The 20,252-nt window shown below is 44.3% G+C and overlaps 1 protein-coding gene across 1 annotated transcript; it reads right to left on the minus strand.

The window, feature by feature from the left end:
• Positions 1–6,420: 6,420 nt before the first annotated feature.
• Agr2 (anterior gradient 2, protein disulphide isomerase family member) lies at positions 6,421–12,091 on the minus strand. The gene is made up of 7 exons (XM_057783251.1): positions 11,962–12,091; positions 11,629–11,692; positions 11,462–11,514; positions 10,158–10,231; positions 9,043–9,106; positions 7,283–7,366; positions 6,421–6,479 (listed from the first exon to the last, which is right to left on the minus strand). Exons 1-7 carry the CDS (start codon positions 12,089–12,091, stop codon positions 6,430–6,432), a joined length of 519 nt encoding a protein of 172 aa, XP_057639234.1. The 3' UTR covers positions 6,421–6,429.
• Positions 12,092–20,252: the final 8,161 nt, after the last annotated feature.

The raw sequence follows: 20,252 nt of genomic DNA on the forward strand, positions 1-20,252 counted from the left end.
CAGTGTCCTCCGTCTCTCTCTGATGGCTTCTACCATACCCCAAAATAGTGTTTAACCAAGGTAAGTCAGTGTCCTCTGTCTACTCTCTGGTGGCCAAAATAGTGTTTGATGGAGCCTTGGGAGCCCCCAGCAATGATGTCTGTTGACAGCTATCCTCAAATTCTTTCTTTGGTTAAAAAAAGAATACTGTATGTGTGCTTGTGTGTGTGTGTATGTGTGTGTATGTGTGTTTGTGTTTAGGTCAGAAGACAGTTGGTAAGAATTGGTTCTCTCCTACCTAAGGGTCCTAGGGATCATACATGGTCATCAGTCTGGGTGGCAAGCACTCTTACTGCTCAACAACCTCCTGGTCCCTGAATGCTTTACTCAACTGTTTGATTGGTTAATATTATCTGCATGATGAGAAAGGTGCTTTTACTTATTTGAAACCAACAAGCGGCCTCCTCCAACAGAAGTCTCTTGTATTTATCTGAGAAGAGTACACACATTATGTCCCATTAGTGACAGTTAATTCCTGGCTTGGTTTGAAGTAGCATGTTGTTGGTGATTTCTCTCTCTCTCTGTCTGGATAAGTTTCAGACCAAGAAGGCCCTCAAGGGCTGACACGCAGATTAATGCACTTTGGAGCACCTTGTTGCTCTGCCTCTTCTGTGATTCTCTGCTGCCAGCAAGTCCTGTACAGAAGTAGACCGCGCTGTCTCTAGGGTGTCATTGCCGAGCACTGTGGCCGCCTGGGCCGAGCTGCTTGTGCCATAAGATGGGGGATGTGATCATGAAATGAGTGTGTTGAATTGTTTTCATTTTCAATCATCCTGTATTTTTCTGTTTCCTCAGCTGCAGTTCAAAATATCTGACAAGGTTCTGGACCCGAGGATACTTGTCTTGGTGTAAAGGGTTGCAGATGGAAAGGCTGTTATGTTGCACAGAGAGTCATACAGCTTGCCTACGCTTTGGTTTGTGCTCTAATTGCAATGTCTTTCTTGTAGTCAGACGGTTAAAAAAACAGGATCTGTTCCCCGCACCCATATTAGTGGCTCACAGTGGTTTGTAACTCCAGTAGCTTCAGGGGGATCTGATGCCTTGGACCCTTTAGGCACCTGCATACATGCACATACCACAACACACACACAGCACACAAAATGAGAAAAATATTTTTTTAAAAAGATTTATTTATTTATTATGTATACAGTATTTTCAGTATTCTGTCTGCATGTATGCCTGCAGGCCGCAAGAGGGCATCAGATCTCATTACAGATGATTGTGAGCCATCATGTGGTTGCTGGGAATTGAACTCAGGACCTTTGGAAGAGTAGGCAATGCTCTTAACCGCTGAGCCATCTTTCCAGCCCCTAAATTTTGTTTTTTATATCAGGGTCTGGCCCTGGTGAGTATTTCTGTTTATTATGGATTTTGTCTTTTGACACAGGGTCTTGCTATATATCTCAGACAGTTTTTGAATTGTTTGTGTAGCCCAGGCTAGCCTCAGACCTAAGGTGATTCTTCTAACGTATGTGCTACTACACCCCGGGTGAATCTTTAGGGTTTTGAAATCGCTGGATTATGTAAGTGAACAATAAGTAATAAGTAGCCAGTCAGAATGTGCATTTTTAAGAGCCGGGACATTCTCTGTCAAATGAATCTGACTTTTTCTTTGCTTGGGATCTGAAGGCGGTGATTATCCACCCCCTTCTATGACACTGCTGGGATTCCTGTTTGTTTCTCATTGAAGACACACATCTGCCATTCCATGGTGTCTCAGCATCTACTGGGAAGCCCTCTGAACAGGTCCATTCCATCCCAGACCAGGAGTGGCTGAGCTGTGAGCCTGCAGAGCCCAGGGAAGGGTCCTGATTGCAGGAGGGGTGCTCCCCTGTGCACCTGCAGCCACAGAGTGTGATGCCCAGAGAGCAGTGCAGATCTCAAGTCACAGCAAAAACTGTGCGGCAAACCCTCCGTTCCCTCCCCTCCAAACCTTTTATCTTCTTGCAGAGGAGCTTATTGCATATGTAGTTCTCTGACTTCCCTGTGTACACATCCCCTTAGAGAAATGGCTGATTGCCCTGTGTACACGACCCCTTAGAGGAATGGCTGATTGCCCTGTGTACACTTTCCCCTTAGAGGAATGTCTGATTGCCCTGTGTACACATCCCCTTAGAGGAATGGCTGATTGCCCTGTATACACGACCCCTTAGAGGAATGACTGATTGCCCTGTGTACACATCCCCTTAGAGGAATGAATGGCTGATTGCCCTGTGTACACGTCCTCTTAGAGGAATGTCTGAATGTCCTGTGTACACGTCCCCTTAGAGAAATGGCTGACTTCCCTGTGTACACATCCCCTTAGAAGAATGTCTGATTGCCCCGTGTACACGTTCCCCTTAGAGGAATGCCTGACTTCCCTGTGTACATTTCCCTTCAGAAGAATGTTCCTTAGATCATTTTTTAAACAACCTTGGTGTGAAAGGTGTAATTTTAGCTCAGGAAATTACTGCTAGTGCAGAGAAAAAAGGGTTCACTGTAATCTCTCCCATCTGAGCTCACCATGGGTGAAGTTCATCTCTGATACTCTGCTCTGGGGACAGCATAGTGTTTGTTGTGAAAACCAGTTCTGCATGCTTAACCTTGAAAATACAGCACCAAAGGGAACCTTCCAGAGAGGGAGAGGAAGCCAGGCATTCAGTTCTCAGGTTTCTCTGAGCCAAGCCCTCCTTCTTCAGTATCCCTAAATATTTGTTTAAACCCTACTTCGGTTAATTCATCACTTTGTAAATACATTAAATATGTGAAGCTATTTGGCTTTTTAGCTGAGAAAATGCTTAGACCGGAGCACATTAAACACATTGTAGCTGTATAGACTCGACTGCTTATGTAGGGATGGTTTTATTGGGGGTGATATCAACATTAAAGAGCAACTTTACAAGGCTTCTAGCTAGTGAGGGGGTTTATGCAGGCAGTGTTTGATGGGAAGAGATGGGAGAGGATGAGGCTAGTGCTATTTTCATTTTCCTTTTAACTTTTGAAGTTAGTTTTTAATTATGTGTATATGTGTTTGCGTGTGGGCTGTGTGCATGTCAGTACAGAGTCCATGCAAGCCAGGAGAGGGTGTTGGATCCCTGGATCTGGAGTCATAGACAGTTCTGAACTGCCTGTTGTGGGTGCTGGAAACTGAACTTGGATCCTCTTGAAGAGCAGCAAGTGCTCTTGACCACCATGGCATTTCTCCAGCCCCATACTGCAGTTTTTCTGGAATGTCTGTCATACCTGGGCACAGTAGTCCTTGAGACGGTTGGAAAGGGGAAAGTCAGACCCCGGCTTTGAATCTGGCTGCTGTCAGTACTTTTCTTAGGGACGACTGTCATGGGGATTCATTCTCCAATAAGTCCTTGAGAGAGTTGCCACGGGCAAAATGTGTCACAGGATGGACTTTGCCTTCTGTGGAGGGCAAAACTTCAGCCTTTGCTTGTTTATTTACTTTTTAAAAATTATTTATATTTTCTATATGAGTACTCTGCATATATACCTGCAAGCCAGAAGATGACATCATATCTTATTACAGATGGTGGTGAGCCACCATGTGGTTGCTGCTAACTGAACACCCGTCCTCTGGAAGAGCAGTTAGTGCTCTTAACAACTGAGCCATCTCTCCAGCCCCTTATTTACTTTCTTATTTCTGTGAAGAGATGCCATGGCCAAGGTGGCATATAAAAGAAAGCATTTAATTAGGGCTTTGCTTACGGTTTCAGAGGATGGTTCCATGGCCATCATGGTGGAGGGCAAGGCACCAGACAGACAGGCACGGTGCAGCAACGCAGAGCTCACGGCTTCTGCAACCTCAAAGCCCACCCGCAGTGACACTTCTCCACCCACAAGGCCACACGGCCTAATGTTAGAGACCAAACGTTCACACTAGCTGATGAGGCCATTCTAATTTGTCTTGCAAACTGGAATGCCACTTCCATTAGGCAGTAAAAGCACCCCTTTGTTCCCCCTTCCCTGGCCCTTAATGATCAAATTTTCTCTTCTACACAGTAACACAGGCCAGGATTTCCACCCTGCTCACCCAGCAGTACTCATGGCACGTCTGAGCTGCAGCTTGTCTCCCCCTCTGTCCACTGACAGACGTGTGGGTTGCTTCCACCTTTACCTGCTGGGAATAGCGCTGAGTGTGGGCACAGGCACATGCCCTGCTTTCAGTTTTGAGTACACACACACACACACACACACACACACACACACACACACACACGTGTTGCCGACCTGGGTTCTCACTTCACGCTTACAGTTTGAGGCACCACTGGCCTGTTTTTCATACCATTTTATGTTCCCATGGTTACTAACATTTTTCTTCAGCCTTTAGACATAAAACAATCTACACTCAGCTCCAGTCTTGTGATTATGTGTCAAATAAATACTCTAGGTACATTTTGACTTGAACTTTAAGCACAGATGGAAGACTATGAATGTTGGGAGTTGGATTTGTGGGAAGAGTGGCCTTGCTGACGTTGCCGTGAGCGAGTTCTACAACACGTGCCCTCGGAGTGGCATCCCCAGCTCTTTTCTTATAGGTTTTGGCTACGCAGATTTCATATTTCCTGTGGTTACAAGTGCAAGATAGGAACTCCAGTTCTTTTTCATGCTCATTATTTTTAAGAGAATTTTAAAGATAGATTTATCTTTATCTTATGTGTGTGTTTTGCCTGTATGTATGTATGTATGTATGTATGTATGTATGTATGATGTATGTATGGGCACCATGAACATTCTCAGTGCCCAGAGAAACCAAAAAAGTGTGTGAGATCTTGGAACTGGAGTCATAGACACTTGTGAGCCACCTTATGGTACTGGGAACCAAACCTGGGTCTTCTGCAATAGTGGTAAGTCCTCTTAACGTCTGAGCCACCTCTCTAGACCCAAACATTTCTTTGTTTGTTGTGTGTGTCTGTGTGTGCATGTGTGTGTGTGCACGCACACACGTGCATGCCAAGGCTCACATGTGGAGGTTAGGGCACAACTTGCAGGAGCTGTTTTTTCCTTCCCCCATGTGGACCCTGGGGATTGAAGTTAGACCCTTAGTGGCAGGTGCTCACTCTCACCTACTGAGCCATCTTTGCCTGCTCCTCTGGAGCTTCCTAAATGCAATAATTTCCCCTTTTCAGCACATGTACGCCTCCTGCTTGTGAGAGGTGGGAGAGCACTCTGGGAGAAATCAACAAGGCCAATCATCTGGTCAGAAAAGGAACTCTGCAGTGATGTTACCCACCCTGAGCACAGAAGGGGTGTGTGTATGTGTGTGTGTGGGGGTGATGGGCAGGGAGTCCCCATGACTATGTGAGATTCAGTGTGGCTAGCCAGGTAAGAGTGAAGCCAGACAAAGTCCTGATCAGACAGGACACACTGCCTGATGCTGTGTGTCCTCCCTTCTCCAGACAGTAGTGACCTCTGACCTCAACCCCACCCGCTGACTCTAACTGCCCTTTGCTTCCTCCTGGTGACAGGCGGAGGAGCTGAGGCAATCAGTCTAAGCCCTCTCAAGACCTGGTTTCTGGCTCCTCCAGATGGCGCCTGCTCAAGGGCACGTCTCGGCTTCTCTAAGGTGTTCTCAGTGTGTGGGCTAAGAACAGGCCCACTAGTGACTGCGCTCTTGGGAGAGGCTCCTGGAGACAGCATCTGATATGCTGGAGGCTTTCTCTGAGATCACCGAGTGGAGAAAAAGCTGCCTATAATCGAGTTTCTAAGTGTGTCCTAGGGGTTTCTAGCTAGTCTGGGAATGGCTGCTTCTACATGAGATTCCATTTTGTGTGGGAGTGGGGTGCCTTCCTGTGTTATCTTTTACAGGAAAGCATGTGCTGTGTAAGCTTCTACAGGGTGAGCTTGTGTCTCATCAGGAATACCCTATAATATGTCAGGATGACAGCAACAGTCTTGATGGCTTCTATCTTAGTTGTCTGAATTAGCTTTGTCTTGTTCCTTTATGAGCATTTTGTGTGTGTCCAATGTTCCTGTTTAGTGAGTAAAACTGAAACCAAATAATCTTTCCTTTCCCTTTTTGCCACCCTTCCACCCTCCCTCCCTCCCTTCCTTTTTTCATTTGAAAAAAATAGTTTGAATTTTGAGACAACACCCCTCTCTGTAGTTCAAACTTGCCTCTAGTTCAGTACAGTGGTCTCACCTCTAAGAAGAGCTTAGCCGCGGACCGCTGTGCTAGGCTGGTCCATCCAGCTAGCTTTTTTATGAAAAACTAAAACAACTCTTCTGGAGTACTCACAAGACTTTATTTTTTAGAAAACCATGCTTCACTGCAGTAGATAAGAATATCTTCCCATGTATGGGTGTTTAAAAAATACATCTGTCGTAACATTCAACTGTGATGTCGTCAGCAGTTCACAGTGCTTCCGCCTTCCCCTCGCTGGGTGCCCTGCACAGCTGGCTCTACAACTCTGTCTTCAGCAGCTTGAGAGCTTTCTTCATGTTGTCCAGCACTGAGGGATGGAAAATCAGGACAAGCAAGTGACCATTAAAAAGGGCATTGTGGTTCAAATGAGTGTGGCCCCCATCGGCTAAAATATTTGAATGCTTGGTCCCTAGTTGGTGAAACTGTTCAGGAAGGACTAGGAGGTGTGGCCTTGTTGGAGGTTTGCCACTGGGGGTAGGCAGGCTTTGAGTTTCAAAAGCCCATGCAGCATGTCAGTGATGATTAGGGTTCGGAAAGGAAGATTCTAGGAGCCCCTGCCAGAGACTAGGACTGGTCCTGAAACAAAATCCAGTTTCTTCCCAGAGGAACCAGTCAGGTGTTACAGTTCTTGAATTGTTGGCCTCATCTGCCATAAATCAGCCTCTTTCCCTCTCCCTCATCTCTCCTCGCCCCTCACTAGTGACACGGTGAATAAGCCACTCTCCCAATCATTTGCCCGTGATCTCAAGTTGGACCCGTGTTTCACCATCACAACACGGACTAAATGATTTCCCTTTTCATTATTTGGGGGGATGGGATCGAAGAAACCCTCTTGTGACTTCTCCCGCATCAGGTCTGTGGCAGAGGGGTTTGTGTGCGGTTGTGAAGGGAGAAAAGTTGAGGGGCAGACGGCGTGCTGCTACGTTCTCCTGGAGGAGCCGGTGCTGCTACTGAATGATTTATCCTTCATTGAGATGCTTACAAAGTGGGCAGTGGAGTGGGGCATAGGGTTTGGGTCGTACTGATTCTCTGGCACCCCTGGGCAGAGGTCAAGCCCACCTCAGTCGGGGCCTCTCCCCGGCACTACAGCAATAGGGATCTCAGACTTACACAGAGCTGTGTCAGAGGGTTCGTAAGCGTAGAGACGGTTTGAGTATCTTCCAGTGATGTCTGCCCTCACTGTCAGGGATGGGTCTGCAAAGATAAAGAACAAGGATGGAACACTTTTTGCTTCCAGGGAGCCTATATTGTGTGCCCATGCCCTGCAGTGTGGTGCCCTGCTTGTCTGTTCTGCTACCCGCCCTGGGAGTTATCACCCTAGCACTGTAGAGCAGTGTAGGAAACATTCAGCAGCCGCATGGTGCTGTTTATGGAAAAGGTTTTCGGCCCTGCCATCCTCAGTGCCCTGAAAGTAAGGACAGTGCTTGTTTTTGTGGTTTTCTTGGTGAAAATGTAGTATTCTGTATTACAGAACTACCGTGAGAATTTAAGGGGTTTTGTTGCTTGATAATTGGATACTTCTAATGCTGGTATCTAGGTATTTTTATCCTCCATGGACGCATTTGAAAGCGAGAGCTGGAATAAAGCCTGTGATTTGCCAGGGAGGGGGTGGTGGTGATGGGAACACAAAAGGTTAACCTGGATCAGATTGATTCTCTTTTTGTTTGTTTATTTTCATTAATTTTTGTTTGCTTGTTTGTTTTGGACAGAATCTCACTCTGTAGCCCAGGCTGGCAAGAATTCCACTATGTACACCAGGTTGGCCCCTGCCTCAGCCTCCCGAGTGCTGGAATTTTGGGTCTGTATCACCATGCACAGTTTATACAATGAAACCCAAGGCTTGTGCATCCTGCATAAGCACCCGCCTACTGCACTGTATCCCCACCCAGTCTTTTTCCTTCTTTAGACAAAAATAATGCAAGTCCCTAAGTACGACAGGGTCAGATAACCACACATCGTGCCTCCACTTTTATTTTTATTTTAATTCTTTGTGGTTAATCAGCTGCATTTTAAAAATAGAGACATTAATTTTCCCTTTTATCCCTCTTTAAATATTCCCCCAGGTTTAATTCCATCTATCAAACTGAGCATGGTGGTGCATGCCAGTAATCCCAGCACTTGGAGCCCGGAGGTAGGAGGATCAGGGACTCAAGGTTATTCTTGGTCACATAAAGAGTTTGAGGCTAGCCTGGACTACATGAAACTGTCTCAAAAAAAAGGCAACAAGGAAACCCCCAAACAATTCAGCCATTCGGTCGCTCTTTTATGTAAGTTGAAACTATGTAACTAACGAGAAAGGACACTTTAAAGGTGTGGTCCATCCAATCCTGAAGAATGGAAAGGGAGTGTGGAGAGGTAGAGACAGCTGGTTTTAAAAGGGGTGGCTGAGGGGCGGGTCTCCGCTCGATGGTAGAACATTTGCCAGGTGTGCACACCACCCTGAGCTGGATGCCTACGACTGAGAAAGAGGGGTGACGAAATGAATGTCCTGAAATAGGGGAGATGGCATGTGAGAGCCAGCTGGATGTTTGCAGTCTGTCTCATCCTGGAGCAGACTATCTTTGTCTCTTCAGAATGCTGGACCAGGACCAACAGATAACGAATTTCCAGAAGCAGAGATTTACTTGTCTGGAGGAAAGAAGTCATTTGTGGAGATAGTAGTTCATTGACACTTTCAGGCGAGAGTGTAATATTGTGGGACTTAGCCCTCTCCTGCCCAGAATGGCATGCTCCTTGCTTGGAGGTTGCTTCTAGTGAAGTGACTGGTGGGGTTGGGGACATGGATGGGAAGGTCTGATGTGGGGGAGAGAGGATGTAGCTGCAGTTGCATAATCTTCAGTGTGTCTTATGTCACTGGGTCCCCCACTTACCCACAAACAGAATTCTGGGGACATACTGGCCATCTGGAGAGAGGTGCTTGTCTGTTGTTTCATACTGAGGTCAAAAAACAAAACAAAACACAGCTGCTTGTTTATTCTTTAGGTATTTTTGAATTTGTTAATGCAAAAATGTGTTGATTAGATTTTCCTGGAGTTAGAAAGGGCACTGTGAGCAGTGAAACCGTTATTAAGAGAAAGCTGGGGGGGGGGGGAGCTGTAAAAGGGCTATAGAATAAACAGAAGGAGGGCTTTAGGGATGAGCCAAGGGGCTCGCAAGGGTGGGGGCACAAACACAAACTACATATGGAAATGTCACAGTGGAATCAATGACCTTTTAAACTAATTTTAAAAACTAATCAGGAAAGAGACTATGTCTCTTGGTGCACCATGGGCCTGAGGCACTGCCAGGGAGTCTCTTCTCCAAAGATTCCACAACAAGCTAGAAGAAGCATCACAGAGTGGAAAGAGCGGCATGTGGTACAGGACCGGAGGCAGGCAGCAAACAGATGTGCTGCTCAGAGAACACAGCAAGCCAAGGAGGGAGACTGGGGGCGCTGTGACTGGATGGGTAGGAGGCCATTGTTACAGAGGAGGAGCATGGCTAAAGCAGGAGGGCTGGTGAGGAGGAAATGAGACTGGAGCTATGGAGCTGACGCCTGGGACACGTGGGTAGATCTGGACAACCAGAGCTCTCCCCCGTGGAGACAAAGAAGTGACAGGAACCAGTGAGCCAGGACTGGAGAAGATGGGCAGAACAGAAAAACCAGTTGCTAAAAACCAGCACAGAAATCCTGACCATTGAGTATATTTTTCAGATAAGATTATTAATTACCACATTAAAACATAAGTGTGCCACACTAAGAAACAGGCTGCGGACGTGGCTCAGTGGTAGAAATTCCTCAGCACGTGCCAGGTGCTGGCCTCAATTTCAGCAAAGCAAAGGTTTCAAAAAAAAGATTATTAACAAAGTAGAGGATCCTAGGTTTTTGATCTGGGAGATAGGCACTTGGAAGAGATGCTTGTTAATGCAGCAAGACTGGGATGCATGGGAAAAGTGAATCAGACATGGAACCCAGAGATGCGGGTGGTGGTAAGGGGACACTTACAACCAGGTTGAGGAGAACAAACTGGTCTGCCAATTTCTGGATTTCCTTATTTTCAGCAAACACTTTCTTTAAAGCTGTAATATAAGAAGAAGAAGGAAAAAAAAAAAGGGTCCTTGAGCATTTATCTCGGTTTTGGTTAGAGCCCTTACTTTCTGTTGTCTTTTAATGTGGATAGTGTTTTTAATACAATACCGACGTTGCCCCTCCAGCAAATAATGTGTGATGTTACTGAATAACTACATTGTAGCAGGCAGGACTTTATATACTAGAAAAAATACCTTGAGTGGAAAAGCACACGCAACTTCCAGAGCTCAGACGTTTATATGGGAATCACAGCATAAACCAGTGAATACCATATATGTAATTTTCATGTATGGATTCATACATAGGGGAAACATAAAGTGAAATAAAGGCTTGAAGAGCTGCTCATTTTTCGTGGCAGATCTCTTCCGGGAGGCGATAGGTACTGAGGTCACAGAGTGGTTTATTTGGGGCACAGGTTGCCCAGACTATCGGAGAGAGGTTACTGCCAGCAGAGGGCGCTGTATGAGCAACAGCCTTGGTGAATAGGGATGAACTGCAATAGTGTGGGAATGTGTGATCCTGACAGGACAGGAAAACCATGCCCTGACCAGATGGGGTCCAGCCTCAAAGGCCACAGCCAGGAACCGGCTTTAATATTGTTTGTGATGAGAAGCCACTGGACTCCATGAAGGAAGCGTCTGATTTGTGTTGAACAGCTCCAGGCTGACTTCTGTGTAGAAGGCAGACTGGTGTGAGCAGCTGTAGTCTTGTGGACAAAGTGTGATGCGGGCTTGGACTAAGGTGGTAGCATGGAGGCAATGCGGAGTGGCTGAAATTGGGCAAGAAGGGCTTCCTAATACCCAGAGACTGGTGGAACATGATCCAAGGAGCCCCCTGTGCTAGAATCACTAGGTGAAGACTGCAATGAGCTTCTTACACCAAATGTGGGGAGCCTGTACAACCAGGCAGGCTGCATGTGTGTGAAGCTGTCTGGAGATTGATTTAATAGGAAACCCATGGGTGTTTGTTGATGTGTCGGATGGAAAAAGACGGAAGAAGTTGAGCATGAACCCCAGCATTTCTTCCTCAAAATATGCTCTAGTAGTTAGTTCAAAACATGGAAATGTTCACATTTCTCTTTAAATATTCTATCTTGTTTTAAAGTATTTAAAATCTTCTTCTTTGTTCAGTGGTGCTAGGCTCTAGGAATGTAAAGATGAACGATCCGAACCCTGACCCAACATAAAAGCCTCTAGAGAAAATGTAGAAGAGCAGATTACCTTGACTGTGTGGACATTCGTCCAGGTGGTGAATTATCATCAAGGGTCTGTTGCTGCAAGAGAGACAGAGATGGGATGTTTAATAGGATGTCATGAACATCTGATAGTCATCACTAGATGGCGCCCACGAGAGGCTCGCGGGCGCTCCATGCCCCCGGCCGCCTTACCTCGTCTTGGATTTGTACAGGGCTTCTTCATAAGTCTGAGTCCAGATGAGTTGATCGCCCCAACCTAGAACAAGAGGAGTTAGTATCGTTAAATCCATTACAATTTCAGGCCCAAAACCTTCTGAAAGTAATGATAAAAACCTGGATAAAATGTCCTTAGTACTAAAGAACAAAAACCTCCGGAGCAAGGAGACCAGATTATTAACTATGCTAAATCTAGAAAGAAATAAAAACAATCCCCACTTATCTTCAGTCTACACAGTTATTACCAGGAGTCAGAGAGTCTCTAGGACTTAAATTGCAGGTGGGAAGCAATAAAAATTAGACTTGTACCTCTGGACAGGGTCTGGGGCAATTTGGGCTTCGAGTCCTTTTTGGTTCCAGCTTTGACGGTGGTGTCTTTGGCAAGAGTGTAGGAGAGGGCCACAAGAAGCAGGAATGCTGACACTGAAATTTTCTCCATGGCAAATCTACACGGGAAAGAAACAGAAAGGAACTGGAATCTGTATAGTGTTTCACAGCAGTGGACAGTGCTGGAAACCAAGCTAAGACTTGAGACCAGAATGGAAAGCAGGAGCTTCCCAGGGAAACTTACCGTGGTGTCTACCCATCTAGTGTCTATCTCCAGTCTCCACTCTCCAGATCAGTGGATGTACAATATTTGTTGTATCTTATCTTATAATAGAATAATATATAGATTTTAAGAAAATATATAACTAGGTAGATGTATACTTTGCAGCTGAGGAAATACACGTTTAAAGTCATACTAAAAAGGCATATTACTGGTAGGTAATTTGGTGGTACCTCTGCTTCGCTCTTCCCTGATTTCTCACTGTGTAGATGAAGTCTCTAAAGTTCAGAGAGATGAGAAGATTTTGAGGATGAGTTCAGAGCGGAAGTGCCAGCTCCCATCTCCCCTCCCTGAAACAGGCACCTAAAGCATAGACATCTTTGCCCTTCTGAGGAAGTGGACACATTGTCCTTGAAGAATGGATATGAATGATATGCTCACATTCTTACTTCATTTAGAGCATTCTAGCTTTGCTGCTTCTCAGAAGACTCATTCCTTTCCCTACTGGGGGATCTGCTCAAATGGTATTTGTTATGAACAAACTAAGACTCATACAATGAACATTCTCTGCTGTTGTCTGGGTCTATGTGGCAGGGGAGGGCATACATGCCAGTGCACAGATGTGCTCTGTGATGTGCACGACACAGAGAATAAAACCCAGGCTTTCTTAAATTCCCCTTTCTCTTCTTCTGCTATTTGACAGTTAACTACTAGGAAAAGCTGCAGCAGATGATCACAAATAGGGCTTTAAATGAGCAGACACATTGCATGAGAGGAGGAAGGAAGGCCATGTAGGTTGTTTTGCACTCAAAGTACCCATGGGTCATACCATGGGCTGCAGCAGCAGACTTCAATTCTAGAAAAGCCTGATGCTAAAGTTTCCCAGAAAACAATGCAGAGCTTCAGAACCCCCTGCTAGTGTCTGGATAGTTCTTGATGAAGTCCAATAGACACAACAAACAAAGCAGGGCAGACGGTCATGGTTTAACTGCTAAGAGGGAAAGATCCTTATCATTCGTGAACTTGAACAGAAACTCTTGCTAGACACCTGATGATTAAAAAGAAGTCCCTGTTACCAACCCAAGTGATGCCTTAAATTAAACTGGCCACGGTTATCTGAGCCATAGTGTACAGACACACAGCAGCTCAGAAGATACGAGCTAAAGTAGGGATACCAGGTCATAAATTTCTACATTCCTCAGGATGCAGGAGTGCTAATAACAACTTTTGTCTCCCACAATTCTGCAATCGCAACTCAAGCATACTAGAAGCTAGCGGTGCCCGGCAGCTCTCCTAGTATTGTGTCTTCTGTTCAATATTTAACAATGGATGAGGTGCCTCATGTGAGGATTATTGCGTTTCTGGGATACAAGCTGATTCAGAAGTATAGATGAACTTCTTTTACGTTATCAACAAATATCGAATACATATTGTTTGTATAAGCATTTGCATATATCAAAAATATAAAGTAAATTGGTGGCTAAGTGCTGCATTTAATCCATTGCCAATTCTTGCTGTGCAAATGTCTCATAGGACTCCCTGCAATAGCCGTGCAGATCACGGGCTGGCACTAGTGATGTCACGGGTGTTTTATGACAGGATGCTTCAAGGAAGGCTAACATAACTGCTGTACAAACATCCCACTCTGAGATGGCTTGCTGGGATCCACTCTACTGAGCTCTCATGATGAAAACGGTCTGTTCTGCAAAGATTCTACTCTACAAACATCTGCATAAGCCCCTCAGAGCCCACAGAGCCCGATAATTGAAGTCTTTGCAAAGTTTTGCTAATTCGCGGCCCTCCCCACCCTGGACTACTGATTCTCTGGAACTGGCGTCGTTCACCGTCGCTCTGTCCCCATCTTGTGTTAGTGAATGTCCTTGCTGGAGGTTCCTGTGACTCTGTCTCTGTTACTTCAGAAAGTGCCCAGCTCTCCCCTCTGATAGTCTTAAAAACTGCAGAAGTAAAGAAAAAACGTTTCCTGCTTTGCAATAATATATTCCCAGGAGGGGAATCTGAGCTGAGTCTTCAGCGTGGAGGAGCCCGTGGCCTTTACCTTACGTAGTGGGAGAGGAGTAGGGACTGGCGCAGGATGTCCTGCACCCTAACACAGGTTTGAAAACTCTTCAGTTCACCCACCCACCCACCCACAAACCTCCAGTTTCCTGATGGGCAAGGCGCCACCCTGAGCCTAGGCAGGAACACGATACTCCGCTACTTTTGGTCAAAGAAAGGCCTCAGCAAGCCTCCGTGGCTTGGCTGATACTCCTTCCAAAGCCTGCTTTCTGCCCTGGGAACCTTGCTCGGATCTTGTCGGTTGACTGCCTGCATCTGTGCGCAGCAATCAAAGGCCGTAGCTTACTCTAGCAGGTGCGCCGCCAAAGCCATTGTCAGTTGTCTTACCTGGGCTCCCCACCCTTCTGCGATGTGTGAGCTGCCCGGGTTGCCGTCCAAGCTTCTGAGTGTGCCAGCAGAGCCCTGAGCCTCTATTTATGGGCAGCGCACACCCCAATCCCACCCACTAATCCTGTTTCCACAAGCTGCTAACTCAGAAGCAAACTTTCCTTCTCCTAAGCAATTGTCTTTTCTGAGCTGAAAAATTCGTTGTTTAAAAAGTATTCATAGCACAAGCTTTTTTTCTTTCTTTCTTTTTCTTTTTTGTAAGCATACTGTTAGTGAAAGTATTATTATCAGTAGTTTTGGAGAAGCTGGGCAGTGGGCCAAGTCCAGGTAAGCGCTAAATGAAGACATCTGATTTGTCTGAAGGTTGATTTGTCTGTATGTGATTGGATGGAAGTTGAGGTTAATAGATATTCATTTCCTCCCTCTGCATTTATTGAGCTTAAAAATGATGATTCACAATTCCAACCCTTCTTACAGTCAAAGAGCTGGCCGTATTCGGTTACCACAATCACAGATTATTTTGCACAGTGTACCTGCCTCTTTCAAAGAATGCTTTAACTACAGGTAAAAGAAACACAAATCATCTACCCATGGACTAGATCAGATTTTAAGAGGTTATTGAAGAGAAAAGGATAGGTTAACACTGTGAGCTAATAATTGACCTGCTGATGAGTGTGTGTGTGTGTGTGAGAGTGTGTGTGTGTGTGTGTGCAACAAGTTTCCTCCAAGGAGTTTAAAGATACTCCAGAGATATTTTTTATTTAGTGGTAAACTTTTCTGTTAGGCAGACAAACAGGAAACCACTTACCTCGTTTTTTTCATACAAATGTCCAGAATTCACCCCTCTTCAAATATCTAATTGCTGAGAAATTAAAAACTGGAATTCAAATCTTCTCTTAGAAAAATTAGGTTCTGTGCTTTGCTCACAAATTCATACGCAATTCTTAAAAAACTCAGAACAGAGGATCTTCAGCGGGAAAGAGCCTGAGGGATGAACTGTCTGCAGAGTAACTGTTGAAATGAATTAACTTTCCCATGCCTAAAAATATTTCAGCAGAGGCTTGGATTCTGTTGGCTAGCGACTCTCAAAATAATTGTCTTTGCCTCTGATTTTTACAAAAGTCTACATAGACCATTTTTTAAAGCTTTATTAAAAAAAAAACTGATTTGCGCTAAAGCCTTGAGACTAGAATTGCTCTCACACAGGCTATTACTATTTAGCCCTTAGTTCAATTCAAACCTCCATGTTACAGATTTTACAATGAAGACACCAAGCAAGCAAGCAAACAAGGGTTTTCTGAAGGCCCTGTAACCAGTTGTGGGCACAGCTCGGAGCAAAGCCAGGGCTTGTGGATTCCATCATCCTGGAAATTGGAAGGTGGATGGGATTGAGCGGCGAGGTTTCAGTCAGCAACCTGCTTCCCCTTGCTGGTTGTTGATGTCAGAGATGGCATTGAATGCCTCTGAAACTACACTCTGTGTGTCTGCAGTGGGGGAACACACCCCATCTGAGTGACATACACAATGTGAGTGTAGAGTGGACTAAGGGAGGAGAAGGGACTTGGCATGTTAGACTCTTAGGATTGCTTCTACAGGAACAGTCCAGCCCTGGAGGCGAATGCACCAGAGATTCTCACGGTTCTAGAGACTCCCTGTCCCCATTGGTGTGTCAGCAGGGTTAGGGTCTTCTAAGACTTCTGTCCTTAGCCTGTAAACGAAATCTTCATGTGCCTATACCCGGTCTTCCCTCTGTCCCCATCTGTGACCTAATTTTCAGTCATATTTGATCTGAACCCAGTCTAATGACCTGTTTCAACTCAATTGTTAGTACTTTATTTACTTACTGTGGTACTTAGGTTCAAACTGAGAGCCTTGCCCAAGTTTAGCAAGTGTTCCTCTGCAGAACCACACTGTGAGAACTTAGCCTAATTCGTCTCTAAGACCCCTCTATGTACAGTCACCTTCTGAGGTACTGAGGACTTCAACACATGGATTCTTCTGAGACACATCTCGGTCAAATCTCTTGATAATTAAAGGCACCTGTGATTTGATAAAATTCATTGTAATTCTCTAACAGTGCCTAATCTCATGCTGGTAAAGAACTTGTGTTTGCCGTGGTGGTGATGGTACAGGAAGGAGGAAGTGATTATTATGACATCCTGCATACCCTGTGGCATCCTAGGTGCAGCCATTCCGAAGTGCAGCAAATGTCTACGGAGCTTTGAGATGGGCAGGGGAGGGTTGTGCTTTTATGCTAAGGCATAGTTGTGCGGCCACCCTTTGTCATGTTGTAAAAGTAAGCTATCGCTTTGTACATAGTTTTGATAATAACTGAGTTATGTCAGGATTTCTATGAGTAGGACTTGATAATTCCAAATACGTAGAACTAAGGTTGATAACAATGATGCTTAGGGCTACCACAATGAGGGTGTTTATGTCTGAAATGTTTGTGCTGTCAGTTTAAAGAGTTTTATAAACCATATCTTTCTTTTTTTCAAGAAAGAACTTTATTATTTTCTAGCTTTCTTTTCATTTGTTCTTTGTGTCTTATCGTGTAACCTGATCTTGTCCATTTCCCTATCCTTTCATATCCTCCTTCGGCCCTTGCAACCCCACTCCCAAAATAAAATACAATGAAATTTAAGAGATAAAAAAGAACAAAAAAAAAGGAAAAATTGGTCTTATCTGGAAGCTCTAGTGTGAGACACTGAGACATGCAGTAAACCCCTTTATCCATATTTCTTTACGTGCAAGAGTTTATTGCAAAGAATCTGTTTCTGCTATGCTATCCTACACTATTGCTGCTGGGCCCTCACAGGACTCCTCCTGGATATCTTGTTCTACCCTGTGTCAGGGTCCTGCAGCTTTGGTTCCAGGACTGGCCCCTTCACATGCCCCAGGAGATCACAGATGGGGTGGCACAACTCATAACCCTGGTTCTGGGCCATGAGGGGCGTGAGGGAGCAGGAAGGAGAGGGCATCTCTCCCTTGTTGCACCCAAATCCTAGTCAGTAGGGTCAGCTCTACTGTGCTACCCAGGCAAGGGTCCACTTTCCCGATGCTGCAGTTGGTGAGGGAGAAAGTCAGCTTCCTCACCCACAATCGTATTTCTAAGTAGGTTACTTCTTATTTTGGATAAAATCTGAAAACGCATAACAACCAGCCATTATTGAGTGTCTAGTGTATTGTTTCACTTATTATTTATTGTATGTGTGTGTCATGGCCTCCCCCCCTTCTACTTTATTTGAGATAAGGTCTGTCTTGTTCACGGCTGAATAAACTAGGGAATTCCCCTGCCTCTACCCCCATCTGGTTTTAGATTAGCTGAATTACAGGCATCTGTGGAACAGCCTCAGCTTCTGTGCAGGTTCTGGAAACTCAAGTGTTAGGCTTGTGTGACCAACGCCTGATCCACTAACCCATCACCCCAGCCTACGTTTTTAGCCTTCATCATAGAGTCAACAATCCTATGCTAGACATTAAAATATAAAAGTAGAGAAGTTATGGTCTGTTAGGGAGTTAGACAGGAACAGGCGAAGATAGTTAAAATTTAGGGGGATTCCACCAGAATGTCCTGGGGAGAGCAAATGGAAGCTCATGATATTGCCCCTGCCTTCAGTTACTAATAATTAATCTGATTGAAGGAAAAGGATAGAACCACATGAAATATTAACCATCCACATAAGACAAGCATGAAGAAGGACCAGGAAGTGGTGCGGACTTCAGCAATTGCCTTTCAGAGGGTGTAAAGCCATCTATTAGGATGCTCAAATTAGTGGTAAAGACCAAGATTTGTCTTTGAAACGGTGGTGAAAATTTGCACGGGGTATTTATTGGATTAGTCTGGCTGGAGAGAGCCCATCTGATTAGCTCAGACAGAAACATGTCTTAGGGCTGTTTGCCTGAGTGAGACCTTTTACTATATTATTAATGTATAGCAATATGAACATTTGTTCATATTTGTTCATATTACTATACTATTCAGACTTCCCTTCATGAGGAATTGTGTGGTGGTTGAAAAGCAAGCTGTCAGTGTGATTTGATTGGAGTTCAAACCTAGCTGGATGGCATCGCACACCTTATTAACCGAGGGGCATGATGGAGTCTCTGTGCTTTGGCCATCCAGTCTGGGAAATGCGCTAGCAGGTCATACTTTATAGGATATGAAAAAGATTGTAAAGAGATAAATTTGGTGCTGCACGCATGGCTCAGACTTTAACAGCATTTGCTGCACACAGCAGCTCCCGGCCATCTGCAACTTCAGTCCCAGGAGATCCAACGTCCTCTTCCGGCCTCCACTGGCACCAGGTACACACGTGGGACACAGTCATACACACAAGAAAAGCATCCATACAAATACAATGAGATAAAGACATGTTTATGAAAAGAAATAAAGTCAATAGCATATAGTAGGTAATCAATATATTATTAATAAATAATGTATAATTCACCTCCAGACTGTCAGCTCCAGTACTCAAGAATTTTAATTACTTTAAAATGATTGTTACTCCTAGTATTATTGTGTGACTACTAGTATTATTGTGTGACTACTAGTATTATTGTGTTACTACCAGTATTATTGTGTTACTGCTAGTATTATTGTGTTACTACCAGTATTATTGTGTGACTACCAGTATTATTGTGTGACTACCAGTATTATTGTGTGACTACTAGTATTATTGTGTGACTACTAGTATTATTGTGTGACTACTAGTATTATTGTGTGACTACTAGTATTATTGTGTGACTGCTAGCATTATTGTGTGACTGCTAGTATTATTGCGTGACTACTAGTATTATTGCGTGACTACTAGTATTATTGCGTGACTACTAGTATTATTGTGTGACTACCAGTATTATTGTGTTACTGCTAGTATTATTGTGTTACTACCAGTATTATTGTGTGACTACTAGTATTATTGTGTGACTACCAGTATTATTGTGTGACTACCAGTATTATTGTGTGACTACCAGTATTATTGTGTGACTACCAGTATTATTGTGTGACTACTAGTATTATTGTGTGACTACCAGCATTATTGTGTGACTACTAGTATTATTGCGTGACTACTAGTATTATTATGTGACTACTAGCATTATTGTGTGACTACTAGTATTATTGCGTGACTACTAGCATTATTGCGTGACTACTAGTATTATTGTGTGACTACTAGTATTATTCTGTGACTACTAGCATTATTGCGTGACTACTAGTATTAATGTGTGACTACTAGTATTATTGTGTGACTACTAGCATTATTGCGTTACTACCAGTATTATTGTGTGACTACTAGTATTATTGTGTGACTACTAGCATTATTGCATCACTACTAGTATTATTGTGTGACTACTAGCATTATTGCATCACTACTAGTATTATTGTGTGACTACTAGCATTATTGTGTGACTACTAGTATTATTGTGTGACTACTAGTATTATTGTGTGACTACTAGTATTATTGTGTGACTCCTAGTATTATTATGTGACTACTAGTATTATTGTGTGACTACTAGTATTATTGTGCGACTGCTAGTATTATTGTGTGACTGCTAGTATTATTGTGTGACTACTAGTATTATTGTGTGACTGCTAGTATTATTGTGTTACTACTAGTATTATTGTGTTACTACTAGCATTATTATGTGACTA

This window comes from Chionomys nivalis, chromosome 10, assembly GCF_950005125.1.
Source record: "Chionomys nivalis chromosome 10, mChiNiv1.1, whole genome shotgun sequence".
Classification (NCBI taxonomy): Eukaryota; Metazoa; Chordata; class Mammalia; order Rodentia; family Cricetidae; genus Chionomys; species Chionomys nivalis.